Source organism: Tachypleus tridentatus, chromosome 12, assembly GCF_004210375.1.
Source record: "Tachypleus tridentatus isolate NWPU-2018 chromosome 12, ASM421037v1, whole genome shotgun sequence".
Taxonomy (NCBI): domain Eukaryota; kingdom Metazoa; phylum Arthropoda; class Merostomata; order Xiphosura; family Limulidae; genus Tachypleus; species Tachypleus tridentatus.
Window position 1 is genome coordinate 121,476,473 of NC_134836.1, and position 21,501 is coordinate 121,497,973.

Below are 21,501 nucleotides of genomic sequence, written 5' to 3' on the forward strand. Positions count from 1 at the left end.
GCCATTGAAACCACCCAGAACGTAAATATGGTCGTGGTAGGCGAAACAAGACACTCCACTGCGGCGATTCCTCATTGGACTGAGCATGTTCCACTGGTCAGTCTTTGGGTTATAACATTCTGCCGAGTTCATGCACTCGGTCCCGTTAAAACCGCCAGTAATGAATATTATGCCATTCAGTACAGTGGCACAGGCGTCGCTTCGCTGGACATTCATAGGGGTTATCATTGACCACTAGCAGAAACAAATACTTCTTATCAATTTGAAATGTATGATTTGCTCGTGTAGCTCAAATTATGAGCAACGTTTTTATTTTGACGTATTAGAAACTGTGTGTAGGTTACATTAGATAAATGGTTCTGGTGGTTAAGGCGCTCAGCTTTCAATCTGTGGGTCACGAGTTCGAAACCCTTCACAGCAAGTGCTCGCCTTTCATCCGGGGTGCATTATAATGTAACGCTCAATTACGAGTCGAACGCCTTAACCCACCTGGCCATGCCGGGCCTACTCACCCATATAAGTGACACTTAACATTGTAATCTGTACTGTAGTGACGTCATTAAAACGTGTGAATACCATGAATCACGAGAAGAATTATGCACTCAGTAAATTACAACACAGCATAGGATAACTCACAAGTAATAAGTATATTTGTTACTTTTAATTTTGTTTCATTTACTCGAAACATAACACTTTCAGGAACCCTGCGCAAATAACTCTATTACTTGTTTCGTGTTTAAACTAATTACATGTTAGATTTTTTGAAATGGTACATATTTTAAGTGCACAAACGCTTTGTGTAATGTATTTTGTGCAATGAGGAATGACTGAAACAAAGTGAGAGAACAAAAATTCACTTTGTAGGTTTCACTTTTAGGCTGTATAAATAATAATGTGTTTGGTTTAGAATTTCACTGAAACCGATACAAAGGGTACCTGCGCCTAGCCGTCCCAGTTTTCAACTTACAGGCTACACGGAAGGCAACAGAGTACACCTATAGCTCTAGATATACTCTCTCTAGGTGAATAATTAGATCTGAATGTCACTCTTATAGCGCACTCATGGCTTCAAAGTGCAGAGTGAGACGCAAACATGGGATCCTCAGATCCACAGTTCGGGCACGCTAGCTTAATGGCTTTGCTAAGGAGAAAACACGCTACAAGAAAAACTAAAACGTCTGATACGATAATTATAGAACAATCTTTAGGGCTCGATATATTTGTTCTGTTTTTACATTGAAAATAAAATAACACAGTGACATTTCTTCACAACAAAAACCGTATATATTTCTAAGATAATGTAAGTTAAGAGAAAGGCCCGAAACGTTTCGAATTATTATAAAACTAATAGTTTTTGCAAAACTAACCTGGTTATACGTGTAGTCATATTTTTCGGCTGTATTTTGACGATGGTGACCGTTGTATCCACCCATAGCGTAAATTATATCGTTTAGTACAGTAACACTGACGTAGCACCTAAATCAACAGAAACATGTTATGTTACATGTTAGAAGGTTTGTTGGTCGAAGAATAAACAGATAGAGAGATATTTTTAAAAATTATTTTTCAATTATTTTTTTTGTTTATTTACCTCCTAGCATTCATGGGCGCCACCTCTCGCCATTCTTTGGTTACAGCGTTGAAACATCGACAGCTGTTGAAATATTCTACTCCATCAAATCCACCAATCACGTAAATGTCAAAGTTTATGACAGCGCATTTGTGGTAAGCACGTGCACCCATTGGGTCGACTTCGTCTACCTTTCATAATGAAAAAAATGGATGAATAACATCATTGTAAGTATGGTAAGAATCAAAACTGTAATAACGCAATCGCAGCGTGTAGTAATATCATTGTAGTCAACGGAAAAAATAGTTTCTCACTGCCTGTAGTATTTCTTGATGACGAAAACCTACTTGAGATAAAAATGTATCTCAGTTTGCAAACTCTCTTTTTGTTAACCTGAAGATGACCTAGGAAGATCTCTGCTTATCAATAAAATGTTAATACCCATACCAGCTTACCGTATTACGTAAGGGCGCAGGATATTTCAACTCAGTTTGGAGAGCTAGCACGGCAGTGACAAAACAAATTTTGCGTATTGTTTTTCTTCTTGTACAACAAAGATTTCACGTAGTTAATTGTTTCTTTCAAAAATTTCACGCAAAGCTACACAAAGGTTCTCGCGCTAGCTATCCCAAAATTTGGGAGAAGACAGCTAGCCAAAAGTTCCCCGTCAACTCTTGGTTTGTTTGTTTGTTTGTTTGTTTTGGAATTTCGCACAAAGCTACTCAAGGGCTATCTGTGCTAGCCGTCCCTAATTTAGCAGTGTAAGACTAGAGGGAAGGCAGCTAGTCATCACCACCCACCGCCAACTCTTGGGCTACTCTTTTACCAACAGATAGTGGATTGACCGTCACATTATACACCCCACGGCTGGGAGGGCGAGCATGTTTAGCGCGACGCGGGCGCGAACCCGCGACCCTCGGATTACGAGTCGCACGCCTTACCCGCTAGGCCATGCCGGGCCGTCAACTCTTGGAAGACTCATGTGTGTTTAAAAGTTAGTTGTTACACTGTTACTAATATAGCACATACATGCTTCCAAAAAATGAAAGGTCCGGCATAGTCATGTAGTGAAGGCGCTCGACTCATAATCCGCAGGTTCGAATCCCCGTCACACCAAATATGCTTGCCCTTTTCAGCCGTGGGAGTGTTATAATGTGACAGTCAATCCCACTATTCATTGTTAAAAGAGTAGCCCAAGAGTCCAAATATAGGATGACTCTTAAATATAAGACATAAGGTTTCATAATGCTAGCATTCAAGGTTCGAGACCAGTGATGAACGCATGCAAGCAGTCTATTATACAATCCCACTATTCATTGTTAAAAGAGTAGCCCAAGAGTCCAAATATAGGATGACTCTTAAATATAAGACATAAGGTTTCATAATTCTAGCATTCAAGGTTCGAGACCAGTGATGAACGCATGCAAGCAGTCTATTATACAATCCCACTATTCATTGTTAAAAGAGTAGCCCAAGAGTCCAAATATCGGATGACTCTTAAAATAAGACATAAGGTTTCATAATGCTAGCATTCAAGGTTCGAGACCAGTGATGAACGCATGCAAGCAGTCTATTATACAATCCCACTATTCATTGTTAAAAGAGTAGCCCAAGAGTCCAAATATCGGATGACTCTTAAAAATAAGACATAAGGTTTCATAATGCTAGCATTCAAGGTTCGAGACCAGTGATGAACGCATGCAAGCAGTCTATTATACAATCCCACTATTCATTGTTAAAAGAGTAGCCCAAGAGTCCAAATATCGGATGACTCTTAAAAATAAGACATAAGGTTTCATAATGCTAGCATTCAAGGTTCGAGACCAGTGATGAACGCATGCAAGCAGTCTATTATACAGCTCTCCATTAAAACGAAACAGCATGAAATTAAACCGAGTTATTAAAAGAAGATATAACAAAAAGAGATCTAATCACAATCGTAACTTCTTTTTTATTGTTCTTAAAATGAAATTTTTAAAAAAATTCCAGAAAAATTAAAATTGCGAAGGGAAGAGAGCAATCATGCTACTGTCAATTATTAATAAATGAGAAATAAAAAAATGTAATAGAAATGGACATAAGGATATTTATACCTACCTTGACCCAGCGGTCTGCCCTTGTATCGTAGGTTTCGATGAAATTTGTCGGACTCCCACCACTCCAGCCACCGATGGCGAACATGACCTCATAAGGAATCCGTGGTCTAGCCAGGTCAGGAGTTGGAATTTCGCCGTCCTTTTCTGTGATCATTTCAAGATCATATAAGAACTTAAGTGTATCAATGACCAGTGGCCGGCAATCTTCATTCTCTAACACATAACGATGGTTCTTGACCTTCTCAATAAAGAACTGCGTGTCCAGCAAACCTAGACGAACACAGCGCATTAGTTGGACGATGTGTTTTTTTCTTTCTTGGGGTTTTTGGTCAATCCATTTTATCAGTGCAACCCAGACAGTCTCTTCATTTCGAACGTTTAATTCCTCATCACCACAGATACTCACCAGTTCTTCGACAGAAAGCTCCATCAGTTCTTCACTGACGTTAGTCACATCCGGAAAATTGACCATTAGATATCTAGTTAGAAAGTTTTTAGTTCATTATCAACCATCTGTACAAATGACAGCGTTTAGATTTATTTAGAATTTAAAACTTTGTCGATAAACTTAAAAAAGTTTTAGAAATAGAAACAAACTACTGAAAATGTGAAACTCTAACGGAAAAGTTGAAAATCTTTACAAACACAACCCAACTGTTGAAAATGTGAAACTCTAACGAAAAAGTTAAAAATCTTTACAAACACAACCCAACTGTTGAAAATGTGAAACTCTAACGGAAATGTTGAAAATCTTCACAAACACAACCCAACTGTTGAAAATGTGAAACTCTAACGAAAAAGTTGAAAATCTTTACAAACACAACCCAACTGTTGAAAATGTGAAATTCTAACGGAAAAGTTGAAAATCTTTACAAACACAACCCAACTGTTGAAAATGTGAAACTCTAACGAAAAAGTTGAAAATCTTTACAAACACAACCCAACTGTTGAAAATGTGAAACTCTAACGGAAAAGTTGAAAATCTTTACAAATACAACCCAACTGTTGAAAATGTGAAACTCTAACGGAAAAGTTGAAAATCTTTACAAACACAACCCAACTGTTGAAAATGTGAAACTCTAACGGAAAAGTTGAAAATCTTTACAAATACAACCCAACTGTTGAAAATTTATCAAATATGTGAAAACGCGTTGCATCTGTTTAAAGCTTTAAAATCTCCAAACCCACGTCACGACTGTGGAAACTTCAAAACGAGTTCTTTATAACTTTACGGTTAACCTAAGTAAAAAAAAACACTCACATATAAATTTTGTAATATTATTGGTTATCTCGTAAGCCACATGAAACAGTAACAAATATTTGTAAACTTATTTGTTAATAAGTTGTTTTGGTTTTCCATTTTTTTTTCTTAATTTTACAAAATAGGTGATTAGTTAGTAAATTCGTCGTTTGGGAAATTATATACCACTGATTATGTTAAAATAATGCACAGAGCGGTATTAACCGTATCTGCTCTTTTTATAAATATCTAAGGTATATAAAGCATTAGCTATAATTATCTTAGTATAGTGTGTATTTTTCTTATAACAAAGCCATATCGGGCTATTTGCCGAACCCACCGAGAGGAATCGAACGTCTGATTTTAGCGTTGTAAATCCGTAAACTTCCCGCTGTACTAGTGAGGGAGGGTATCTTAGTAGAATATAACCATTAATAATGCTGCTATATATGTATAGTTTGTGGTACTATTAAAATATATTTTTATCTTTTTTTTTCTGTGCAGGCCATTAGCGAAATAATAGTAGTGTAAGGTATTTGTTGTTAAGAGGTTACACAGTTAAAAGGTTGTAAAGGACTTGTTATTTAAATGGTTACACAGTTAAAGTATTCCAAGTGGTTTCGTATTCAAATTCGTCAAATGTAGTAGTTCCAATAAGTTTCGGTTCTTTAAATACAAATTATTATCTCTGTCCACAAACTGAGTTTTCAACAAAACTGGAATATCAAAAACTCTAATGTTTATCTTCCTTAATATTGAACTACTGACCACAGGAAGGGAAACCTGTAATCTTAAAGCTGAGAATTCAGAGCGTGTTTAGTAGCACCACGACTCGCAAGCTGGAACCTTCTATTTACGTCTGAACGTCCTGAATTCTGGGCCACGACTGACCATTTATGTCAATCATAATATTTTCAGTTTTTACTAGCTTAACATATTTATCAAAATACGATCAGCAAATAATTACAGCGAGAAATTTTCAAAATTGTCTCATAATTTAACAGGACGTGTAAGAAAGGTTCTTTCTTTATATATTTAAAAACAAAAGTTGTAGACACGTATTAATCATGGATTAAGTTCTCTAGTGACGTTCACTAAAAATGTTTATTTCTACATATATCCCATGTAGTTTGGCTTGCTTTGAGCTATGCGCAAGTCTGTACGAGAGTTATCTGCGCTAGCCGTCCCTAATTTTGCAGTGTAAGACTAGAGGGAAAGAAGCTAGTTATCACCACCCACCGCCAACTCTGGAGCTACTCTCTTATCAAATAATAGTGAGATTGACCGAATATTATAACGTCCCCACTTCTGAAAGGATGAGCATGTTTTGTGAAAAAGGGATTTCAGCCCGTGACCCTCACATTGCGAACCAAATGTCCTAATCACCTAGCCACGATGACCCTATCTACATGAGCCAGACCATGTTCATGGGATGGATAACATATTCCATGTGAGCGAGAACACATCCATGTGATGGATAACATATTCCATGTGAGCGAGAACACATCCATGTGATGGATAACATATTCCATGTGATCAAAAGGTTTAGTTTAGAATGAAAATTCCAGATATAATCTGATAGCGATGAATGTTTTTGATAAAAGTAAACGTGAAAATCGACTACAACGGATTAATTAATCAGATATTTTATATAAGCTCGATTGTTCTATAACCACTTATTAACGAACCTTTATTTTACATAAGAAATTATATCCTAATAACGTTTGATTTTTACTTTCAATAAGTTTTTATCTTATGATTTATATCCAAATTTATGTCCTTATTAATAAGACCTGAATAATAACGTGCCACAATGTACTTTTATGTAGAGCCAACGGTAAACGTACAGGGTGTTTTTATTATTGGAAAAACAGTGGAAAGTCCGACAATACATTTTGGTATAGTAACAATATATGTACAGTTTTCTTGTATTTAGTTCACGTTTCTTTGGTAGAAACTCCTACAGCACATATTGGAATAGTAATAACAGTGTACGTCCAGTTTTCTACTATCTACTTCACAGTAGAAAGTCCTACAGCACATATTGGAATAGTAATAACAGTGTACGTCCAGTTTTCTACTATCTACTTCACAGTAGAAAGTCCTACACCACATATTGGAATAGTGATAACAGTGTACGTCCAGTTTTCTACTATCTACTTCACAGTAGAAAGTCCTACAGCACATATTGAAATAGTAATAACAGTGTACGTCGAGTTTTCTACTATCTACTTCACAGTAGAAAGTCCTACACCACATATTGGAATAGTGATAACAGTGTACGTCCAGTTTTCTACTATCTACTTCACAGTAGAAAGTCCTACATCACATACTGGAATAGTGATAACAGTGTACGTCCAGTTTTCTACTATCTACTTCACAGTAGAAAGCCCTACAGCACATATTGGAATAGTAATAACAGTGTACGTCCAGTTTTCTACTATCTACTTCACAGTAGAAACTCCTACAGCACATATTGAAATAGTAATAACAGTGTACGTCCAGTTTTCTACTACTACTTCACTGTAGAAAGTCCTACAGCACATATTGGAATAGTAATAACAGTGTACGTCCAGTTTTCTACTATCTACTTCACAGTAGAAAGTCCTACAGCACATATTGGAATAGTAATAACAGTGTACGTCCAGTTTTCTACTACTACTTCACAGTAGAAAGTCCTACAGCACATATTGGAATAGTAATAACAGTGTACGTCCAGTTTTCTACTATCTACTTCACAGTAGAAAGTCCTACAGCACATATTGGAATAGTAATAACAGTGTACGTCCAGTTTTCTACTATCTACTTCACAGTAGAAACTCCTACAGCACATATTGGAATAGTAATAACAGTGTACGTCCAGTTTTCTACTACTACTTCACAGTAGAAAGTCCTACAGCACATATTGGAATAGTAATAACAGTGTACGTCCAGTTTTCTACTATCTACTTCACAGTAGAAAGTCCTACAGCACATATTGAAATAATAATAACAGTGTACGTCCAGTTTTCTACTATCTACTTCACAGTAGAAAGTCCTACAGCACATATTGGAATAGTAATAACAGTGTACATCCAGTTTTCTACTATCTACTTCACAGTAGAAACTCCTACAGCACATATTGGAATAGTAATAACAGTGTACGTCCAGTTTTCTACTACTACTTCACAGTAGAAAGTCCCACAGCACATATTGGAATAGTAATAACAGTGTACGTCCAGTTTTCTACTATCTACTTCACAGTAGAAAGTCCCACAGCACATATTGGAATAGTAATAACAGTGTACGTCCAGTTTTCTACTATCTACTTCACAGTAGAAACTCCTACAGCACATATTGGAATAGTAATAACAGTGTACGTCCAGTTTTCTACTATCTACTTCACAGTAGAAACTCCTACAGCACATATTGGAATAGTAATAACAGTGTACGTCCAGTTTTCTACTACTACTTCACAGTAGAAAGTCCTACAGCACATATTGGAATAGTAATAACAGTGTACGTCCAGTTTTCTACTATCTACTTCACAGTAGAAAGTCCTACAGCACATATTGAAATAATAATAACAGTGTACGTCCAGTTTTCTACTATCTACTTCACAGTAGAAAGTCCTACAGCACATATTGGAATAGTAATAACAGTGTACATCCAGTTTTCTACTATCTACTTCACAGTAGAAACTCCTACAGCACATATTGGAATAGTAATAACAGTGTACGTCCAGTTTTCTACTACTACTTCACAGTAGAAAGTCCCACAGCACATATTGGAATAGTAATAACAGTGTACGTCCAGTTTTCTACTATCTACTTCACAGTAGAAAGTCCCACAGCACATATTGGAATAGTAATAACAGTGTACGTCCAGTTTTCTACTATCTACTACAGTAGAAACTCCTACAGCACATATTGGAATAGTAATAACAGTGTACGTCCAGTTTTCTACTATCTACTTCACAGTAGAAAGTCCTACAGCACATATTGAAATAATAATAACAGTGTACGTCCAGTTTTCTACTATCTACTTCACAGTAGAAAGTCCTACAGCACATATTGGAATAGTAATAACAGTGTACATCCAGTTTTCTACTATCTACTTCACAGTAGAAACCCTACAGCACATATTGGAATAGTAATAACAGTGTACGTCCAGTTTTCTACTACTACTTCACAGTAGAAAGTCCTACAGCACATATTGGAATAGTAATAACAGTGTACGTCCAGTTTTCTACTATCTACTTCACAGTAGAAAGTCCTACAGCACATATTGGAATAGTAATAACAGTGTACGTCCAGTTTTCTACTATCTACTTCACAGTAGAAACTCCTACAGCACATATTGGAATAGTAATAACAGTGTACGTCCAGTTTTCTACTATCTACTTCACAGTAGAAACTCCTACAGCACATATTGGAATAGTAATAACAGTGTACGTCCAGTTTTCTACTACTACTTCACAGTAGAAAGTCCACACAGCACATATTGGAATAGTAATAACAGTGTACGTCCAGTTTTCTACTATCTACTTCACAGTAGAAAGTCCTACAGCACATATTGAAATAATAATAACAGTGTACGTCCAGTTTTCTACTATCTACTCACAGTAGAAAGTCCCACAGCACATATTGGAATAGTAATAACAGTGTACATCCAGTTTTCTACTATCTACTTCACAGTAGAAACTCCTACAGCACATATTGGAATAGTAATAACAGTGTACGTCCAGTTTTCTACTACTACTTCACAGTAGAAAGTCCTACAGCACATATTGGAATAGTAATAACAGTGTACGTCCAGTTTTCTACTATCTACTTCACAGTAGAAAGTCCCACAGCACATATTGGAATAGTAATAACAGTGTACGTCCAGTTTTCTACTATCTACTTCACAGTAAAACCCTACAGCACATATTGGAATAGTAATAACAGTGTACGTCCAGTTTTCTACTATCTACTTCACAGTAGAAAGTCCTACAGCACATATTGAAATAGTAATAACAGTGTACGTCCAGTTTTCTACCATCTACTTCACAGTAGAAAGTCCTACAGCACATATTGGAATAGTAATAACAGTGTACGTCCAGTTTTCTACTAATTATGAGGTTAGTCAACGGTTTGTCGTTTTGGTGTCTTTTCTGTCAACGACAAACCGTTGACTAACCTCATAATTAACAGATCCGACCGTCAATTAAACACAGACGAGATACATCTACTTAACAAAGGACTCAACTTCGCTATAGCACCTAGGCACATTCCAACCATAGAAATCAAAACATGTTTAGAAGACCTAGCCAGGAGACTTGTGATACTTTCTACAGAGAACAAAAACAAGGAAACAACCAAAAACAACCAACAGAAAGAAGACAACTTAGATAATTTTATTGACATCCAACAGCCAACCTTCCCAGGTAAAATTACAAATTTATATTTTCCAGAAACACCTAAAAACAACATCTTAAACGATTTTTTCAAGGAATTTTCTCACAAAACCATCAACATAATTTCACAAAACAGAAAACTGAAAAACAACCTTACAAAAATAGACATTAATTGCATAAAAAAACCTAAAACAAGACAAAAACATAAAAATTCTAAAAGCAGATAAAGGTAACGCTATAGTCATAATGAACACGAATGAATACATCCAAAAAATGAATAACATCCTATCAGACACGAACAAATTTAAACCTATACACACAAATCCAACAAAGACACACGAGACGCAACTGAACAAGTTACTACTACAAATGAAAAAAGCCAACACAATTTCACAAACACTTTATTCCTACCTACGTAAAACCGACTCACGCACACCGCAAATATACGGCATCCCCAAACCTCATAAACCAGATTGTCCATTACGACCAATAATGTCCACATATGAATCGTTTAATTACAACCTTGGTAAATACATAGCATGGGCATTCTCCAAATATGTAACATCAGCCAGCTCATTTATCAAAGACTCTTTTAATTTCAAGTCTAATCTAAATCAACTTAATCATAAAGCCTTAATGGCCAGTTTCGATGTTATATCCTCTTTACAGAAGTTCCAACCACTGAAGCCTGCAAGATAGCCTTAGAACTCTATATCCGAGACCCTAACCCAACTATAGAAATTCCCAGTAACCAGTTAGCAACCCTCATAGAATTCACCACGATAAAGACAAACTTCATGTTCAACAACCAAAACTATATACAAACAAACGGCCTAAGCATGGGCAACCCAGTATCACCAGTTCTAGCCAATATTTTTATGACACAAGTTGAAACACAAGCAATTAACACAGCATTACATCCACCACTATACTGGTATAGATATGTAGATGACACGGTTGCGGGATTCAAATCTACAGAACACATACTTAATTTTTTCAATCACATTAACTCTATACATCCCAACATCAACTTCACATGTGAACAGGAAGAAAACAATCAAATATCATTTCTTAACCTCAAAATTACAAGAACTGATACACAATTTCAAACAGAAATCCACCGAAAAATCACCCATACTGGACTATACATTCCTTGGGACTCAGCACATGAAACAAAACAAAACTCAACATACTAAGAAACCAAATAAACACAGCCATAAAACTATGCTCACCAGATAAAATTAACGATGAATTAGACAAAATAAAACAATACTTCACCAACATCAATAAGTTTCCTCCACAAACCATAGAAAACATTATACGCACACACCTAGACAGAAAGCAAAATCAACCAACTAAAGTAAATACAGCTCACGAATCAAAAAAACCACGAAACCATATACTGCTGTATACCATATATTCCCGACATCAGCAAACAAATAACCAACATTTGGCAAAATTAGTAACAAAATATGACATTCAATTAATACCAAATTTATTCAAAACCCGGCACAAAACTGAGGTCTATACTATGTAAAACTACACTGACAAACACCACACCAACATTATTTATAAAATACAATGTGATAACTGCCACGACTTCTATATTGAGAAACAAGTAGAAAAATGGAAACCAGATTCAAAGAACATAAAAGTCACCTTCACACGTTTTCGAACACTGCAAGTCAAATAAACACAACATAACCATAGAAAACACTCAAATACTAAATAAAGAAACAAACATAAACAAACGTAAAATTAAAGAAGCCTTACTTATACAACAACTTAAACCCAAAATAAACCAATATAAAGGAACGCCTTTATACCTATATTAATATAATAAATAAAATTATATATTCAAACATCTAATACCGCCCTCTACATTTCGACACACAGTTACACAACCCCTTTCAAACATGTGGTCAGCTTCCGGTCAGTTACCTCTTTCTTTGTGAACCTGACGATGACCGAAGAAGGTCGAAACGTTGTTCGCTCTTCTATGTAAAGTGTTTTCTCAGCCCAAACGAGCCGTTTTTGCATATAAAAGTGTACGTCCAGTTTTCTACCATCTACTTCACAGTAGAAAGTCCTACAGCACATATTGGAATAGTAATAACAGTGTACGTCCAGTTTTCTACTATCTACTTCACAGTAGAAAGTCCTACATTGCTTATATAGCTGGTGACAATAATGTTAAGTGTATTTTAGGGCAATGTTTCAGAACGTTTATACTATCTATTAAATAACAAATGTTAAGCCACATTACAATGTAGCTAACGTTTATTTATACATCATCATACTCATGAAATACAAGCAGAGTATTCTCTCTTTGGTAGATTGTTTAGGCAGAGTATTCATGATGAAACTTTGTAGAATAGGCGGCAACTTGTGGAGACACAAGTATAGAGGAAGACTTTCGAAACGTCGTCCGCTACACTTGTGTCTACACAAGTTGCCGTCTATTCTACAAAGTTTTTTCAAACACAGAAGTCGATTTGATACTTTGTTGTTGTTTGTTTTGAGACCCACTAATGTTTTTTGTACACGATCGTATAGAAAAACAAGTTGTATTTAGTAATTACCTGAAAATATTATTATAATGCCTTGTTCACAACATGTAGAAATAATAAGATGAAATTATTCTATTTTAAAGTTTAAGACATTCTTAAAGAAACCAACAAAAGGCCCTGTTTACTTGTGTGCCTTGTCTTCCAGGTCAGGAATGTAGAATCTTCTAGCAAGCTGTCTGATTCCAATACAGTTTTCTGGTCTCAGGTTTAAAATCAGGAAATCACAGCAGCATTTCACAATTCCCATAACATTGAACTGGTCACCTGAAGATAGAATTTCTTCTACGTTTTCCCAGGAGACATCTATCGTTCGTGTATATGCGTATTCTATGATAAGACACAGCATGTCAGAAGATATGCCAGGGATTATGATATCATGTCTTTCCTTAGCATGTAGAGTGGTGGTGAAGAGAGTCCTAAAATAGGGGCTACAAGCCGACATGATGGCTCTGTGAACCATGAACTGCTCTCCATCTGATGTTCTGAGAATAGCGTCGCAAAGCTCCCCCTCACGACGCATTTCGTACAAAGCTTGCAAAGCTTGCAAACTGTAAGTACGCTCCATCAAATAAAGATATTAAAAATAATTATCTTCTTCGTTTGTTGTTGTTTTTTGTTAGGTTTCTGTATTAATGTGCCTAAGAAAAACTCGAGGCTCTGTAGAGCCCAGCCCATTTTATTTACCCAATCTATCCATTGTATTTGATTGTTGTATCTTTGTTTTGTGATCGGTTCCTAAGGTAACTGACTACAGCAAACAATGCTTACACCTAATAAATGCATTGTATTATTGGATATGTTCAAAAGGCAATAATGATTCATCAACAATGTATCTAGTAGGATTACAATTATCAAAGTCATCTGAAATGCTTATTAATAAAATAAAAAAGAACCCTTAGCAACGACAAATGTATCATGAATTATATTGTGTAATAGCTGTTTTGCAATGTTTTATAAGTTGTGCCACTTATAAATAATAAATAATTAAAAAGGTTTATTCTTGGCTAAAATACCTCTTGTTTTTTGTCGGAAACGTTTTTCAAATTTAATCATTTCAAGAATATTAGTTAACTTGGAGAATTTTCGAGAACTCTTCCAGTGTGTTTATGATCGATTTAAAAATTTCACAAGAAATACGTGATAAATATATAGCGGTAGCTGAGCAATCTAATAACATGAAGTAAATATGTAACTTTCTATTGAATTCAGAGAAAGAGTTTTGGAACTGGTTGATATAGTCAAAATATAACAAAAACTAGAAATATCAGATTTTAATTTCCTTTGAAACGTACACAGCTTGGTTTGAACTTGAGAACAAGAGTATAATATTATAGATAGCATCATATGAAACTGGTAACAGAATATTATATTTTACAGTGAATACAAATTTAAAGACCAGTAAATATTGATGCTATCACGCGAGATTCATCAAGTCACTGAACCTTTGCTACCGTATAATACAGCAACCCTAACCAGTTTTTGCACCTTAACCAAATTTTAATCAAAATTGTGGACACTTCAGTGAATCTGTTTTCTGAGAATTCTACTGACAACAGTTCATATTTTAAATCTTTAGTCTGAACTTGAAGACATGATAGATAAAAACTCTGGTACATAAAACAAACATGTAGCACCAATGTAAAGACAAGAGCAACAGTAACCAATACATTCTACAGGGTGTTCGGAAAGTCACTTATATATTTATTAACAGACACGTTTCAATATAGAATACAGGAGGTAAATATGAATGACAATTATAAACAATGTTGAAAGTGACTCCCGTTGGCATCAATACAGGCCTGGATCCTTCTTATTTTGTTTCTAAACACCACTATCAGTTGCTGACTTGAAATAGACTGAATAAAATATGATTATAAAACTGCACAGTGGCTTTCTGAACACCCTGTAGATATTTTTTTAGAGTTCTTGGTTTTAATGTACGGATTCCCTCAAGTAATACTAGTTTTCAGTATTTTAAAAACATACAAGGTCTGAGTTTGCTGAATGGCTAATTAACCAGCTTCCTTGATGGGTAGATTATAAATTATGTCCATAAAGAGATAAATTATGTTTTCTATTGATTAATATGATAAATGTTAGGGGCAGTCGCGCCATAATATTTAACTCTAATTGGACGGAGGTATGAAATGGGAGGAGTTGTTCGAGCTCAAATCTGGCCATTTCAGTGTATTTTCATTTCAGGCCTGGTTTGACCATGTAAGACACGACTGTATAATTTATATTATAATTCAATACAGTGGTAAAAATATATTTAATGTGTTATCTTGTTTCATGATCAGTAAGTTCGACTTTTATTTTATTTAAATTCTTTGTTGTTTAACTCTAGGTTTCTATAGTCTGAACGTCACTTTCGGTTAAACTTGACAGTATAATTAACTGGAGTATGGTTTTCGTAAGCGAACACTAGTTTGGGTAAAGTGTACTTTTCATAAAAAACAACAAATTTCAAGTGTTTCAAACTTCTCCATAAGCCTCAACATATAATATTTAAAAATAAATAAAAGACTTAATACAAACAAAATCTTACAACTGTCATTAAGCTGTGTTCCCTACTACAATGGCCAAGGTGGTTAGGGCACTCGACTCGTAATCTGAGGGTCGTGGGTTCCAAACACAAAGAACGGATTAAGCATTATTACAGTATTGTCAGATTCAATTGGTTTTCATAAAAACACTGAATTTTCGAGATATATGCTCATTACAAGAGAGCAAGCATCGTGCCAAAGACCGGTCTGTCTGTTACTGAGTTACAAAAACATCTTCGTTCATATGTAGATAGCTCTTTCTCCTTCTCACGGTATCAATGTCCGTCCAAAAGCTCAAGATGGCCAAAGGAATGTTACGTGATTGACAAATGTCCAGCTTGTTTGTTTTTTAAAATTTCAAGGAGAGTTACTTGAGAGCTATCTGCGCTAGCTGTCCCTAAATCAGCAGTGTAAGGGTAGAGGGAAGTCAGCTAGTCATCACCACCCACCGCCAACTCTTGTGCTACTCTTTTACTAACGAATAGTGGGATTGACCATTACGTTATAACGCCTTCACGGCTGAAAGGACGAGCGTGTTTGGTGCGACCGGGGATTCGAACTCACGACTCTCAGATGACAAGCTGAGCTCCCTAACCACCTAACCATGCTACGTCTACTGTTGGGTTAAAATTCGCTACACTGATACACGTTTCTTTAGCAGAAGAATATTTTATAACAGTGTGTATCTTGTCAATCGAGTACAACATTAGTGTATTATATATTTTACCAGTATTACCTTACATGTACTTAGTTTTGAATTTTCTACCTGAAACGTATGCGTACAGCTATTTACTTTTTCATTGTATAATGATTTGTTTCTAAATTCTTCAGTCAAATGTTTTATTAACCATGACCTCAGTATTCTTTGAGAAAATTGTAACATTATCTATCTGCATATGCTCTAACCGAGTGTTGAACGATGTTCATAAATTAAAAATGTTATTTCTTAATGTTTATTCAATACCTATCTAGTATTTCCATCTTTTAATTGTAATGTCACCTTCAACACTTGAAGTAACAACCGAACTTACCCCAGAATCACTTGAACCAGTTGACACTTTCAGTGACCAGATGAGAGCGAAATCAGTGCCTATAAGTATCCAAAAAAGGCTTCCAATATAGAAGATTTATATGTCTTTCGTATTTTATCCACTATCTGCATTATAATTATATAAAATTAATTATCAAAGAATTACTTTGTTTTGTAGACTTTAACTTTTAGACAATAAACAGAGTTCAGTGTACGGGAGTTAGAGGGACAGAAGCAGAATATGTTATATGACGACCGTTGTTTGTGTTATTTGTAAAGAAGAGACCTCTGGTGTCCACTTTTAACAACTAATCCTATCCTCCAACTCACCCCCACGGTTTTGTTTGTTTGTTTTGGAATTTCGCACAAAGCAACTCGAGGGCTATCTCAGCTAGCCATCCCTAATTTAGCAGTGTAAGACTAGAGGGAAGGCAGCTAGTCATCACCACCCACCGCCAACTCTTGGGCTACTCCTTTACCAACGAATAGTGGGATTGATCGTCACATTATAACGCCCCCACGGCTGAAAGGGCGATAATGTTTTGGCGCGACTCGGGCGCGAACCCGCGACCCTCAGATTACGAAGCGCACGCCTTAACGCGCTAGGCCATGCCAGGCCACACCCCCACGGTATATCTCCAGATTAACAACCATAGCATCAGAGGTTCGATTCCCTGCGGTGGACACAGCACGTAGTCCGATTTGTTTTTGCTTTCAAAATACAACCAAACTAATGAGAAAGACTGGGAGATGTAAAGACAGATAAACTAATAATAAAGTCTGGAAGATCTAAAGACACCTAAACTAACAATGAAGATTGGAAGATGTAAAGACAAAAACTAATAATTAAGATTGACAGATGTAACGACAACAGAACTGATAGTGAAAAGTGGGAGATGTAAAGACAACTAAACTAATAATGAAGAATAGTAGATGAAAAGAAAACTAAAGTAATAATGATGTCTGGGAGATCTAAAAGCAACTAAACTAATAATGAAGAGTTGGAGATGTAAAGACAACTAAACTAATAATGAAGAGTGGGAGATGTAAAGACAACAAATCTAATAATGAAGACTGGAAGATGTAAAAACAACTAAACTAATAATGAAGAGTGGGAGATGTAACGACAACTAAACTAATAATGGAGACTGGGAGATGTAAAGACAACTAAACTAATAATGAAGAATAGTAGATGAAAAGAAAACTAAAGTAATAGTGATGTCTGAAAGATCTAAAAGCAACTAAACTAATAATGAAGACTGGGAAATGTAAAAACAACTAAACTAATACTGAAGAGTGGAAGATCTAAAGACAACAAAACTAATAATGAAGAGTTGGAGACGTAAAGACAACTACATTAATAATGAAGAGTGGGAGATGTGAAGACAACAAATCTAATAATGAAGACTGGGAGATGTAAAACCAACTAAACTAATAATGAAGAATGGAAGATGTAAAGACAACTAAACTAATAATGAAGAATGGAAGATGTAAAGACAACTAAACTAATAATGAAGAATGGAAGATGTAAAGACAACTAAACTAATAATTAAAAGTGGGAGATGTAAAGACAACTCAACTGATAATGAAGAGTGAGAGAAAAAAAGGCAACTAAACTAATAATGAAACCTGGGACAAAAAAAGGCAACTAAACTAATAATGAAGACTGTGAGATGTATAAACAACTAAACTAATAATGAAGAGTGGAACATGTAAATACAACTAAACTAATAATGAAGAGTGGGAGATGTAAATACAACTAAACTAATAATGAAGAGTGGGAGATGTAAATACAACTAAACTAATAATGAAGAATGGGAGATGTAAATACAACTAAACTAATAATGAAGAATGAGAGATGTAAATACAACTAAACTAATAATGAAGAATGGAAGATGTAAAGACAACTAAACTAATAATGAAGACTGGAAGATGTAAAGACAACTAAACTAATAATGAAGAATGGAAGATGTAAATACAACTAAACTAATAATGAAGAGTGGGAGATTAAAAACAACTAAACTAATAATGAAGACTGGAAGATGTAAAGACAACTAAACTAATAATAAAGAGTGGAGATTAAAGACAACTAAACTAATAATAAAGAGTGAGAGATTAAAGACAACTAGAGTAATAATGATGTCTGGGAGATATAATGACAACTAAACTAATAATGAAGAGTGGGAGATTAAAAAAACTAAACTAATAATAAAGAGTGATAGGTTAAAGTCAACTAAACTAATAATAAAGAGTAAGAGCTTAAAGACAACTAAACTAATAATGAAGAGTGGGAGATGTAAATACAACAAATCTAATAATGAAGACTGGGAGATGTAAAAACAACTAAACTAATAATGAAGAATGGAAGATGTAAAGACAACTAAACTAATGATGAAGAGTGGAAGATGTAAAAACAACTAAACTAATAATGAAGAGTGGGAGATGTAACGACAACTAAACTAATAATGGAGACTGGGAGATGTAAAAACAACTAAACTAATAATGAAGAATAGTAGATGAAAAGAAAACTAAAGTAATAATGATGTCTGAAAGATCTAAAAGCAACTAAACTAATAATGAAGACTGGGAAATGTAAAAACAACTAAACTAATACTGAAGAGTGGAAGATCTAAAGACAACAAAACTAATAATGAAGAGTTGGAGACGTAAAGACAACTACACTGATAACGAAGAGTGGGAGATTAAAAAAACTAAACTAATAATAAAGAGTGATAGGTTAAAAACAACTAAACTAATAATTAAAAGTGGGAGATGTAAAGACAACTAAACTAATAATGAAGAGTGGGAGATGTAAAAACAACTAAACTAATAATGAAGAGTGGAAGATGTAAAGACAACTAAACTAATAATTAAAAGTGGAAGATGTAAAGACAACTCAACTGATAATGAAGAGTGAGAGAAAAAAAGGCAACTAAACTAATAATGAAAACTGGGACAAAAAAGGCAACTAAACTAATAATGAAGAGTGGGAGATTTAAATACAACTAAACTAATAATGAAGAGTGGGAGATGTAAATACAACTAAACTAATAATGAAGAATGGGAGATGTAAATACAACTAAACTAATAATGAAGAATGGAAGATGTAAAGACAACTAAACTAATAATGAAGAATGAAAGATGTAAACACAACTAAACTAATAATGAAGAATAGAAGATGTAAATACAACTAAACTAATAATGAAGAGTGGGAGATTAAAAACAACTAAACTAATAATGAAGACTGGAAGATGTAAAGACAACTAAACTAATAATAAAGAGTGAGAGATTAAAGACAACTAAACTAATAATAAAGAGTGAGAGATTAAAGACAACTAAACTAATAATAAAGAGTGAGAGATTAAAAACAACTAGAGTAATAATGATGTTTGGGAGATATAATGACAACTAAACTAATAATGAAGAGTGGGAGATTAAAAAACTAAACTAATAATAAAGAGTGAGAGATTAAAGACAACTAAACTAATAATAAAGAGTAAGAGTTTAAAGACAACTAAACTAATAATGAAGAATGGAAGATGTAAAGACAACTAAACTAATAATGAAGAATGGAAGATGTAAAGACAACTAAACTAATAATGAAGAATGGAAGATGTAAAGACAACTAAACTAATAATTAAAAGTGGGAGATGTAAAGACAACTCAACTGATAATGAAGAGTGAGAGAAAAAAAGGCAACTAAACTAATAATGAAACCTGGGACAAAAAAAGGCAACTAAACTAATAATGAAGACTGTGAGATGTATAAACAACTAAACTAATAATGAAGAGTGGAACATGTAAATACAACTAAACTAATAATGAAGAGTGGGAGATGTAAATACAACTAAACTAATAATGAAGAGTGGGAGATGTAAATACAACTAAACTAATAATGAAGAATGGGAGATGTAAATACAACTAAACTAATAATGAAGAATGAGAGATGTAAATACAACTAAACTAATAATGAAGAATGGAAGATGTAAAGACAACTAAACTAATAATGAAGACTGGAAGATGTAAAGACAACTAAACTAATAATGAAGAATGGAAGATGTAAATACAACTAAACTAATAATGAAGAGTGGGAGATTAAAAACAACTAAACTAATAATGAAGACTGGAAGATGTAAAGACAACTAAACTAATAATAAAGAGTGGAGATTAAAGACAACTAAACTAATAATAAAGAGTGAGAGATTAAAGACAACTAAACTAATAATAAAGAGTGAGAGATTAAAGACAACTAGAGTAATAATGATGTCTGGGAGATATAATGACAACTAAACTAATAATGAAGAGTGGGAGATTAAAAAAACTAAACTAATAATAAAGAGTGATAGGTTAAAGTCAACTAAACTAATAATAAAGAGTAAGAGCTTAAAGACAACTAAACTAATAATGAAGAGTGGGAGATGTAAATACAACAAATCTAATAATGAAGACTGGGAGATGTAAAAACAACTAAACTAATAATGAAGAATGGAAGATGTAAAGACAACTAAACTAATAATGAAGAGTGGAAGATGTAAAAACAACTAAACTAATAATGAAGAGTGGGAGATGTAACGACAACTAAACTAATAATGGAGACTGGGAGATGTAAAAACAACTAAACTAATAATGAAGAATAGTAGATGAAAAGAAAACTAAAGTAATAATGATGTCTGAAAGATCTAAAAGCAACTAAACTAATAATGAAGACTGGGAAATGTAAAAACAACTAAACTAATACTGAAGAGTGGAAGATCTAAAGACAACAAAACTAATAATGAAGAGTTGGAGACGTAAAGACAACTACACTGATAACGAAGAGTGGGAGATTAAAAAAACTAAACTAATAATAAAGAGTGATAGGTTAAAAACAACTAAACTAATAATTAAAAGTGGGAGATGTAAAGACAACTAAACTAATAATGAAGAGTGGGAGATGTAAAAACAACTAAACTAATAATGAAGAGTGGAAGATGTAAAGACAACTAAATTAATAATTAAAAGTGGAAGATGTAAAGACAACTAAACTAATAATGAAGAGTGAGAGAAAAAAAGGACAACTAAACTAATAATGA

General features: G+C 34.4%; 1 protein-coding gene across 1 annotated transcript in view; it reads right to left on the minus strand.

Annotated features, from left to right (window-relative positions):
* Nucleotides 1–13,373, minus strand: part of LOC143235750 (kelch-like protein 10) — a 50,957-nt gene extending 37,584 nt beyond the window's left edge. Inside the window, exons 1-5 of the mRNA XM_076473954.1 lie at nucleotides 12,979–13,373; nucleotides 3,664–4,145; nucleotides 1,592–1,757; nucleotides 1,368–1,476; nucleotides 3–234 (exon numbers count right to left, since the gene is read on the minus strand). Coding sequence (XP_076330069.1) covers nucleotides 3–234; nucleotides 1,368–1,476; nucleotides 1,592–1,757; nucleotides 3,664–4,145; nucleotides 12,979–13,373 — 1,384 coding nt within the window. The remainder of the gene's footprint in view (nucleotides 1–2; nucleotides 235–1,367; nucleotides 1,477–1,591; nucleotides 1,758–3,663; nucleotides 4,146–12,978) is intronic.
* Between the last annotated feature and the right edge of the window lie 8,128 nt (nucleotides 13,374–21,501).